The 12,131-nt window shown below is 18.3% G+C and overlaps 3 protein-coding genes across 3 annotated transcripts; 2 read left to right on the top strand and 1 right to left on the bottom strand.

Moving 5' to 3' along the window:
- Positions 1-1,324: 1,324 nt before the first annotated feature.
- On the top strand, positions 1,325-8,871 carry SRAE_X000186200 (Ras-like guanine nucleotide exchange factor,N-terminal domain and Guanine-nucleotide dissociation stimulator CDC25 domain and Ras guanine nucleotide exchange factor, domain-containing protein; the record flags this gene model as incomplete). Its single annotated transcript, XM_024653751.1, has 5 exons — positions 1,325-1,609; positions 1,716-1,886; positions 7,143-8,288; positions 8,344-8,698; positions 8,747-8,871. 5 exons carry the CDS (start codon positions 1,325-1,327, stop codon positions 8,869-8,871), a joined length of 2,082 nt encoding a protein of 693 aa, XP_024499332.1.
- Positions 8,872-9,308: 437 nt separating this feature from the next.
- On the bottom strand, positions 9,309-10,583 carry SRAE_X000186100 (GPCR, rhodopsin-like, 7TM domain-containing protein; the record flags this gene model as incomplete). The annotated part of the gene is made up of 4 exons (XM_024653740.1): positions 9,309-9,965; positions 10,007-10,086; positions 10,133-10,304; positions 10,356-10,583. The coding sequence occupies 4 exons, from the start codon at positions 10,581-10,583 to the stop codon at positions 9,309-9,311; spliced, it is 1,137 nt and encodes a 378-aa protein (XP_024499331.1).
- A 571-nt stretch (positions 10,584-11,154) lies between these two features.
- On the top strand, positions 11,155-11,917 carry SRAE_X000186000 (Hypothetical protein; the record flags this gene model as incomplete). Its single annotated transcript, XM_024653729.1, has 2 exons — positions 11,155-11,466; positions 11,537-11,917. The coding sequence occupies 2 exons, from the start codon at positions 11,155-11,157 to the stop codon at positions 11,915-11,917; spliced, it is 693 nt and encodes a 230-aa protein (XP_024499330.1).
- Positions 11,918-12,131: the final 214 nt, after the last annotated feature.

Raw genomic sequence — 12,131 nt, 5'->3', positions numbered from 1 at the left:
TATATATATTTATTTTTGTACATTATGTTACATCTGTAACAATGATAATTATCAAATATTTTTAAAACATTTGTTAAAAGAAAAATTTTTCTATTTTTACCTTATGTAAACTAAATAATATATTTATAAAAGTTATTATTTAAAAAATAAGGAAAAAATTATAAAAATTAAATATAATTTTTATATATAAAAATTTTTAAATTAATATAATGATTATATATTAACTATATAGTCCAAATTAATTATTGATAATAAAAAATTTTTATAAAATATAACTATATTTATAAAAATTATGTATGACATAAGTCAACATCATTTTAAAATTCTCATTTTTAATTTTTGAGAATCTTTAATTATAAGGGGAATTGTTAATGAAATATGATATCTTTAAATTGGAAACAATTTATAAAATAAATTAATGGTAAGATAACTTACTGATTAAATCATTTAATAATTATAAAATATGAGCTATAATAAATGTAATATTGTTTTATCAAAAAAAAAAAATAAAATAAAATATCATATATACATAAATATTATAACTGATGATGAAATTATTTGTAAATAAATAATAATATTATTAATTTTTATTCTATCAAATAACTTCAAAAATTTTTTTCCCCTAAAATTATGTTTATAACCATTTATTAACACATAAAATTAAATCATTCAAAATTTTATTAATAACAATAAAAATATTTTAGAATAAATTAAAAAATATCTTAAAAAATTATATATTTCTAATATCAATTTATATATTATTATAAATAAAATTAAAAAAGAAATATAGTTTTAAAGTATAATATAATTTAAATATTTTAATAAGTAAAAGTTTCAAATAACTTTATATATTTATATATAATAAAATTAGAAGAAAAATTGAATTTCTTTCCACGTAGATACAAATGTTTTTACATGTATATCTTAAATATACAAAAATTTGTTATTAATATGTTAATAAACATTTAAAATATTTATAAAATATGTACTTTATATTGTTTCTCAAAATACAGGCACGTGCTTAAAATGTTAAATAAAAATAAATTAAATATTTAGTTCTTACAAAAAAAGATATACTTTTATGATCTAAAATAATTATATTTAAAAAAAAAAGTTTATTTTTTATCTTCAAAATATGTTATATTAGTATTAAAAATGTTATATATAAAAAATTTATTAATAAACTTTTACATATGTTTTAAATAATCTTATATAAATTTGTTAATTAATAATTAACAATATATTATTGTTGTTAAAATTATATAATAAATATTTAGTATAATATATATATATATATGCATGTTAACAATTTTATTTTATAGAAATGAAAAGAGAATCATTGGACCATATTAATAAGTCGTTAACTAGTTCTAACGATATTGAAAATGATACTTTAATTGAAGGGAATGAGGAATATGATGAATTTGATAAATTATTATATTTTCATTATATAACTATGCAAAATAATTTTTCTAATTACTTTTCTATCTCATCCAAAGATAAATCATTTTGTCTTTCTAATTTTTACAATAATACAAAAAAACACTCAGTTTGTTGTGATTGTGAATACACAAGAAAGTCAAATAATTTACAATCTTATTATAAATATGTAAGATTATTTACATTAAATATAACATTTATATGAATGATACTATTAACTAATTTTATTACAATTACATGTGTATATATATAAATGTATTTTTAATATTTTTTAGATATCAAAGTCAATTGATTTTGAAAATAAAAATTCAAGTCCACAACGTTTATCATTATACAACAAATATTCAACATCATGTTCTATACTTCAACGTTTATCAAAACCAAAAAAAAGAAGTATTTCATTGCATCAACTTCTAACAAATTACAGTGCTGAGAAACAACTTGAGGTTTGTTTTGATAAAATTTTATTTATATTATTATTAGATTCCCAAATAAAGTATTTAAATTATTCTTTAAAAAAAAATGTTTATACAAAATTATAGTTAATAAGCTACTTATTGTTGAAATAAAAAAAAATAAAAAAGAGAGTATAACTAATTCAAAAATACCAATTATTGTTATAATCAAATTATTAAATGTAAAATTATCAAAATAATCTTATAAAACTATTTATTAAAAAAAATTCTTTTATATTTCTTTTAAAAAATAATTTTTTTTTTTACATTTTATCTTGTGTTATTTAAATACATAATAAGAAATTATTTTTACCAAAAAAAAAACTTTCAATTATTTAGAAAATAACCATTTATAAAGATAAATAATATATTAAAAATTTGTTGTTATAAAATTTTTATACTATTTTATATTTAATTTAATTTTCCATAAACATTATAATTATATTTTTAAATTGCTTTTTCTTAGAAAAATATTGAAGTATATTATTTGTTTTAACTAATAATTATCATTTTATTTTTTTAAATTTATATAGATTAGAAAGATTATATATATATATCATATTATTTTTTTTTTATTTTAATTTAACATTTTTTGTCAAACTATATTTGATCTTATATCTAAAAAAAAAATTTTTTTTTTTGTATTTACAATATGATTTAAAATTATTTGGTAAATGACATCTGTCAATAGCTTATTTTAAGTTTAACTTATATTTATAACCTGAAATCTTTTTTATTTTATATTAATATAAAAGTATATACTTTTTAACGTTGAATAAGAATTAACTTTAGAATGATGAAAGAAAATCTTTTATATATTTATACAAAGTCATTTATATTGTACATTCATTTATTTCATTCTATAATAATGATAATAATAATAAATAATAATAATAACCTATAATATAGTTGAAAATACAATATTTGATTAAGCATATTTAAATACAATTCCTATTTCCATAAACATATTTATCATACCTTATTTAAGTGATCACAAAATGAAATAATATAAAAGTAAAGATCTAAATATAAAATCTTTTATACTAATTTTAAATAAACATTTACAGTTTATATAACCCTCTTATTATAATAACATATTTTCTTCTCATCACCAAATCATCTTATTGATAAAGAATTGAAATAAATATAACTTTAAAGAGTACTTTAAATATCATTAAAATATTATTTATATTTTAAATAAAAATATATTTATATCTATTAATTAGAGCTTTCTTTTTATCCTTTTTTTTTAATTAAAAATGTTTTAATTATTTTTTTTTTATTATTAAAGATATATATATATATATATTCTTTTATAAAAATTTTTTTTTTCTTTTTTGTTTTAGTATAATATATTAAATTTAAAAATAAAATTTTATAAAAATGTGAATATACCAAACGTAAAAGTATTTGCTTGACATTTAATACATTAACTAATCTTCCATTTTCTTCTTTTTTTTTGCAACTACTCTATTAAGTAATATTAAATCTTTGTTCAAAAGAAGAATTCTATCGACTATATATACTTATATAATTTCAATTACTATTAGACATATAGTATTTAAAAGTTAGGTTCCTGCTTCGTGTACCATACAATAATAACAATTATCTTAATTTGTCTAATGCACTAAAAATAACCCAAAAAAGGTTTTAATTTAGTTTATAAAATAGTTTCAAAAAAAAAATTGAATAAAAGTAATTATCTATACTTAATAACTAACTTCCATTTATTACAATAAATGTTAACTTTATTATTATTTTTTTTAATTAAATTTTTTAATGTTTTAACTATTAAAATATATTTTGTTAAATATTTTTATATAAATATTAACAAATATTAGAAATAAACATTTACAAATGTATAAAAATTTTTTTATATATCTTAAATATTAACAAAAAAAACGAAAGAAAGAATATTACTAATAAAGTAAATTTAATTTAACAAATAATAATTATAAAAAAAGTAAACATTTTATTTGTATTATATAATATTCAAATAAAACCAAATAAAACATAGAAATTTTTTTAGGTGTAATAATTAAAAATTTTATATTATAATTAACATTATTTTATTCATTTTTGAATTAAATATTATATTTACATTGTTTCATATTGCCATTTTTTAATCTATTGAAATATTTATTAAAAAATATTTTTTTTTTTTGGTATTTTATGTAAAATTAATAAAATATTTAAATCTTCACATAAATATTTTCTTTTATTTATATTTCTTCTATATTTTCATGCCTCTTTATCATTGATAATATGTACATACATTTACCTTTTTGTTAGATTTTTATCTTTTTTTTTCAATTTTTAAACCAACATTTGTTTTACAAATTTATTTTCTCAATAATAATATTATGTTATATAAAAATTTAATACCTAAAAATTTTATTTTTAATTTAAATAAAATAAAAAAAAAATATAATATTTTTTTATTTATATTAAAAATATGTAATATTTTTTGTATGTACATTTTAAAAACCCATATTAGCTGTCATTTTATTTATTTTGTTTTATTAATGATACATTTGTTTTTTAAAATTTTATTTTTGACATTCTTTGAAACTGTTTCATATTTTAAGAAACAATAGATAAATTAATGTTAAAAAAAAATTGATATATTAGTATCAAAAATTGTTTTGACAAAAAAAATTAAAATATTTATCTTTATCATATTTTTACAATTTAAAGTTTGCAATATTTTATACTCTTAAAAATGATTAAATTTAGAATAAAAAATTTATCAATCTATAAATATATACATATTTAGCTGATAATTGAAAATGTATAATTATTACTTGACTTTTACAACCATAAATTCAATTACATTTAGATTAAAAATATTTTGTAAAGTTTTGGTTTATTTAATACTAGTATAGTAAGATACTATTTTCAATAAAAGTCACAATTTTTCTTTATATTTAAACAAAATTTAACTTATATGAGATGTTGTACTTCGTAAATTTGAAAATATTTTTGTTTCACTGAAATAAACTATAAATTCAATTAATAAATAAATACAATCTTGCTAATAATTCTTATTAAATTAATTTTCCAATTACTTATCCTCCTTCTAACATAATTGTATAGTATTATAATATCATTTTGGAAACAACTTAACATTTGTAATATATATATATAAATATATCATTGTAAAGTTGGTGTATCCATTCATCATCAAAACTAATTTTCATTAATTATTTTTATTATAATAATTTATTTTATTATTTAATTAATTTTATTGAAACAGCCATTTTACACCTATTCATGTAATATACTTTTTTTTTAACTAGATTTTGTCATAAACAAATGTTCCTATTAATTTTTTTTTTTACAATTTTATTTGAAAAAGATTTTTATGAATATATTATTAAAGTAGTCAAAAAAATTAATTTATTTTTTTTTAATTATATAAACAAATTCTATATAATATGAATTTGATATTGATTATTGTTTCACATTTGTTTTTTTTTTTCTTAATAATATAATTTTATAAAAGAATTTTTATGATCTATGAAATATTAATAATGTTAAAATAAAAGTGATATAAAATAAAATAATATTATATAACTTTGTCATGGAAAATATATTTTTTTTTATTATAAAAATATATTTCTTTTCATATTTTTATCCCACTATTCAAGACTGTTAATAAATAATTTTTAATAATTGGTGGCTATCAATTTTCTATGCTAACAGATTGTATATAGATAATTGTCATCTTTAAGTGTTCAAATAATCTTCTTGTTGTACATTATAATTATATTTTTATGTGGTTTTAATGCATAATAAATTGGTTAGATGAATACTATTCTGATATCATGACGTTTAACATCTATAAATCGTCATTGTATCTTTACAAATATATAATTTTGATCAAGTAGTCTTTATATTCATAATCTTTTACACGTTTATTATTGTATACATAGTTCAATTTCTTTCAAAAATTCTTTATTCGTTAATTTGACTTAATAATACTATTGAATTTATATATATATATATATATTTTTTTTTGTTAAAAAATATTAATTGCTATAATTATATGATTTAATTGTTTAATAAACATATTTTTTTTTGTAGTCTTAAAAAAAGTATAAAATATATTTTTAATTGTTGGATTAAGAAAATTATTCTTGTCATATTATTCTTTTTAAGGGTAAAATAATTTATAAAGTTTTATTATGATATAAATTAAAATATTTTTTATTATACAAATGGGTTGTATAAATAGAATAAAGTAAATATACTTTAATTTAATGGGCTTATTTTAATTCTAAATTAAAACTTTAAATTAATTAAATAAAATCAGATATATATAAAACGGATATATATATACAATGAAATATTTAATTGATAATAATTGTTAGTATTTAATCAACAATTATAAATTTGTAGTTTAATCTGTTTTTCAAAATAATTTCTTAATAGTATTTTTATTTTCTTATTATATTGATAAATATTTAAGTTATTTTTATTAAATAATATTATTAACATGGTATAAAAAAAAAATAAAAATATTATAACGGTCAAACAATTTATGTTTATTATATTATAAAGTTTTTTACTACTCATTAAATACATATTTAAGTGCAATTTTATAGATAAATTCTTTTAAATACTTTGTCTTAATGGGGTTTTGTTATTGTTTCACATATATATATTCTTTTAAAGATAACCTTTTCTAACATTTAATTCACACTGAGAAAATATAAAGTGATTTAATTGTCTTAATACTATATGACAATGAAAGTTAACGTATCTTTATAATGGCATCCTTTATTTTTTACTACAATTATAGAACATTTTTACAAAATAAACAAGTATTTTATTATTCAATTGTATTTACATAATCATTTAAACAAAAATATTTCTAAAAATAAATATTCATAATAAATGAAGATAAACAGTTAACCGTTAATCTTAATGTAAACTTTATATAATCTTTTTATTTAACTAAAATAAAAAAAATTTTTAATATTGTTTAGAAAAATTTATTTATTGTGGTTTGATGGTTTTAATAAACAAATAACAATTTTAAATTACAATTTTTTTTAAATAATATGCAAAGGATTTAACATGTTAAAATTATAAAATATTCTTTCTAAAATTTAATAATAATGTAAACTTTTTATTTTTTTATTAATTTCATATTTATTATATTTGTATTAATTTTCTTTAATATTTAAATAATTTTATAATATAATTTATTTATAATTATTATATGTTCTTTTTTTTTTCTAGAAAATTGCTATGTTAGCTTCATTGTATTCTTATCCACGATCGCAGGGCTGTTCAAGTAAAGAAACAGAAATGTTTTCTAAAATGAAAATGATTTCAAGATCTAAATCTCATGATAGAAATAGTATTGTTAAAAAAACAGTATTAATTGGTGAAACTATTTCATCTAAAGCATCATCCGTTAATGAAATAAATTTACAAGATTTAAATTTATGTGACTCATCTGTTAGTGATATTGTTTATGATGATAAAGGTCAAATTGTTGCTGGGACAGCAGAAGGTTTATATAAAAAATTAATGCCAACAAGATATTATTGTCCAAGTAAACAATTTATATTTACATTTCTTGTAAATATGAGAACATTTACTAATCCTGATGAATTATTAAAAAAATTACTTCAACATTGTATGTTTGAATTACATTCAGATCCACAAAATTTTAAAAAAGAAGGTAGAGGAGCATTATTTGATAATATTTATGAAATATGTAAAGAATGGATTTATCAAATACCTTATGATTTTTCAAATGAATCAATGAAAAATCGTTTAAAAGAATTCTTAAATTTAAGTGCATTTGATGATAAATCAAGAGCAAAAATAAATGATCTTTTAAAAGAATTGGCAGATATTTTAGATAAAACATCTAAATATGAAAATACTATATTTGGTATTGAACAAACAATTGAAGATCCACCACAAGTAACAGAAATGTTAGGTGGAATTATGAAAATGACATTAGAACCATCTGTTGTTGCACAACAATTAACTCATATTGAATTAGAAAGACTATCTGTAATTGGAGTAGATGAATTTATACAAGCTTTAAGTTATGGTGATATGGATTGCCTTGATGGAAGTAAAGAGAAATTAAATAAAACTTCAAATAATGAAGTAGAAGATGAAATAACAGATTCTTCATCAAAACATAAAGTATCAATATCAATAAGATTTTATATAAGTTGGTTTAATCAGTTAACATCTTTTGTCGCAACAGAAATAATGAGACATGCACGCAAAAAATATAGAGTTAAAGCTATTGAATATTTTATTGATGTAGCAAAAGAATGTATTAATATTGGTAATTTTAATTCAATGATGGCAATTGTAGCAGCATTATCTCTTCCACCAATTGCAAGACTTAAAAAAACTGTAATTTTTATTTATTTATTTTATTTTTATTATTAATTTTATTTTTTTTTTAAAGTGGAGTAGAGTAGAAAAAAGTAAACTTGAAATATTACAACATCAATTAAATCCTTCTGGAAATTTTAATTCATATAGATCTACATTAAAAGCAGCTATTTGGAGAAGTGAAAATGCTAAATCAAAAAATGAAATGATGATTATACCATTTTTTGCATTACTTTTAAAAGATTTATTTTTAGTACATCAAAGGTCAAGGATTCCATTACCAAATGGTCAATTAAATTATAAAATGTTTAGTCAATTTGCAGATCACATAGCTAATCTAAATTGTTGGAGAACAAAAAAATGTTCATTTAAAAAGTATCCTTCAATCCTCCAATATTTGTTGTTAGCACCAAATTATAGTGAAAAAAGTAAGTAGTAATATAAGATAAAATAATATAATAAATACTTTATTTTAGATATGCTTTGGCTTTCATATGACTATGAAATGGCTGAACAAGGAATTGATAAAATACAATATAAAAAATTAAAAGATGAACATAAAAAAAATATTCATATTGAAATTATGAAACATAAAAACTAATAACATTTAAATATGATTATTTTAAAGAGTTTATTTAAAAACATTTATAATAGCTTTTAATTTTTATTTACTGAAATTTTTGCATAATGAAAAAAAAAATGATCTCAAAAAAGTTAAAAAAAAAAAATTAAAATATAAATTTAATTATAGTAATACTGTTTAACTACAAATGTTATATAATAAATATTAAAAAAAAAAAAGAAAAACTTTTTTATTTCTACATTATTTGATTTTTTTTTAAACTTTACTATAAAAATTTTAATACATTATTACATTTCTATTACATAAATAAAGGTTGAGAATATATAAAAAAAATTTATAATTTGATTTTATCTAAATTTTAATATTACCCCCTTATCTCATCATTATATATATATTTAATCAATCCAATTGTTAAAATTATAAGCTTAATACTTTTAAACATACAATTAAATTACTTAACAAACTGTAGCTTTACTAATTACATGAGCATCAATATATTCAAAATTTCGAGATGAAAGATTGTTTTGATAAGGCTGTTCAGCATATAATAATGAAAACCATGGAGAATCAACATGTGATGGTCTTCTATAATCAGCAACAATATTTGGTTCCTCTGTATTACTAATATTTTTTAATAATACTTTTCGTATTTCTGTATTAGAAAAAAGATGTGCAGGAAATCTTATAGCATTTCCAATAATTGTTAATACTGATGCCAAATCAACAATTAAACGATAAATGTATGGATAATAAATTTGAAGTAAATCAGGATAGATAAATTCAATAATACTAATTATTAAATTTAATAAATTTGAAATCAAATAAGCAGTTATTATAAATAATAATGTATATGTTGCAGCTTTTAAATTTTTTCTTCTCATTTCCATAACATCTTGTCCTAAAGTTAATCTTGTTATTAATGATCTTAATTGTTGAATATTTTGTTTTTTTAACATAATTACAGTTCCACCATTTAAAAATATTAAAGTACAAAATGGTATAAATGTTATTGCTAATGTTAAAAATCCAGATAAAAAATTATTTTTACTTATCTGCCCAACATTTATTCTGTTATAAAAATCACATTCGGGTTGGAAAACTATTACAACATCCTGAAAACAAAAATTAAATATATAAATATTTCAAAAGTTACATGTGAAGTTAACATTTTTAAAAAAAAGGCAGAAGATATTGCACATATTAATAAAATCCATCGTGTTTTATATTCAAAACCTGTAAATAATTAATAAGGATAATTATAATTATAAAACTAACTAACCGGTGAATGTCCAGTGTCTCGTCAATGTATATCTTTCTAGTGATGCATGTATAAGACAAAGAACTGATGATATTTTAAATACTTGTCCAAATAAAAATGTTGTTCGTGCATACGATATCCATATCAAATACAATTTTTTTATATCGAAAAATTCAGCCAAAACTGGTATACACTTAAGATGTATAAAAAGACCATTTTTCTAACATGCATTTATAAAACTTACCATTAACATTACATAAACTGTATCTAGGAGTGTATCGAATAATGCAACAAACCCAAGAAAAAAATATGGTGAGTGTCTAAAATTCTTTTTTGATAAAAAAATAACAGCTAAAAATGCATTTGCGATGATTCCAAATATAGCTATTGATCCACCAAAAACAGAAACTAATAAAAATCGTTTTTGTAATAAATTATCTTTATCTTCTCTTGACAATACTCCACACACCATATTTTAAAAATATATGATTAAGAGCTAAATAAACTTATTTATGGTATCTATCCACTTAACAAAATATTAAATTAAGTAAAATGTTTTTAAATATACATAGACTATTTAAATATCTAACAAGAATAAACTATCAAAGATGAGTTATTTTAAGAAAATGTAATATTGTTTTAACAAAAAAAAATATTATATCTTAATGTTTATAAGTATTATTAAAGTATTAATAATTTTTAAAGTTTAGTCAAATTTAAAGAAACAATAAAAAAAAAATTTTTTTTTTTTTCAACTACTAAAATTAATAATTTATTTTTTTTTTTTAAACAAATGAATAATTTACATGCACCTATAAAAAAAAAAGTTTTTAACCATGAACCTGTTTCAAAAATAATATCAAGTAGGTATATTTTTAAAAATATATCAATATATTAATTAACCTTCTAAAAATCGTTCCACTAAATATAAAAGTAAGTATAAGTTGGCTAATTTTATTTTATTATAAAGAATAATGTACAAACACTATTATCTAATATTTTTATTAATTTTTATATATTATACAGTTGGTGAGAATACTCTCATGAAAAGTGTATTATGTACAAGAAATGATAAATTTTCATTTTGTAAAAAGAATAAATTTAAAAGATCAGATATTTTAAATGACGAAATAAGTGAAAATGATATAGATTCACCTTTTGAAGAAATTGTTACAAGAGCTCCAGAAGTTGTTGATGCTCGTTTAAGACCAAGAGTACCACCTTCTCCTGTTTATAATATCTATCCAATATTTTATCCTAAAGGTCCTGACTATTGCCCAAATATGATGGCAATTTTCCGTTTTACATGTCAACCATCAAAACCATTACGTTTAGATTTAGTAGAATTTTGTAAAGTATGTTTTTTTTAATGTTTTTATTTTTTCTGTTTTCTATTATTATTTTATAATATTACTATTTATTCAGGAATATTCTTTATTTTGTAAAGTACCTAATTATCATCGAATGCCTGGTCCTGGACTAGGACCACCAATTGGAGATAAAGGAATGGGGCATGTTGGTGTTTCCGGCAATTTTGGTTTTGGTATTGGTGTTGTCCCTGGTCTTGAAGTTAATGCTGGATGGGGAGTTGATGTGGGTCCTATTCCTGGTATGGGAGATAGTGTTGAAGTTAATCTTAATTCAAATGTTGGTCTTATGGGTGCCAGAACACCCCTTGCTTATAGAAGAGGTTTTGATAATCCTAATGCTCCAAGAGGACCTATGGTTGGACTTAGTGGTGGTGTTGGAGTTGATCCAGGTGCTATAGAACCAATTGGTGTATCATCTGGTCTTGGTGTAGGGTAAAGAAAAAAGAAAAAATTGTCACAAGGGTAAATAACCTTCCAAATAAAGAATGTCAAGAAATACAATTTATTTTATAATGATATAATACGTCATACATACATGTTTATCAGTTAGTAAAAAAAAAAAATTATTATTTATCTCTCCACTTTTTTAAATTTTTAATTGCTCCCTTTAAATAGTATACTTTACTTATGTTTTAAAAAAAAAAAAATAA

This window comes from Strongyloides ratti, scaffold srae_chrx_scaffold0000003 (genome assembly GCF_001040885.1).
Source record: "Strongyloides ratti genome assembly S_ratti_ED321, scaffold srae_chrx_scaffold0000003".
NCBI classification, from domain to species: domain Eukaryota; kingdom Metazoa; phylum Nematoda; class Chromadorea; order Rhabditida; family Strongyloididae; genus Strongyloides; species Strongyloides ratti.
The sequence above is the reverse complement of the archived record's forward strand: the minus strand, read 5'-3'. Positions and strand labels throughout refer to the sequence as shown.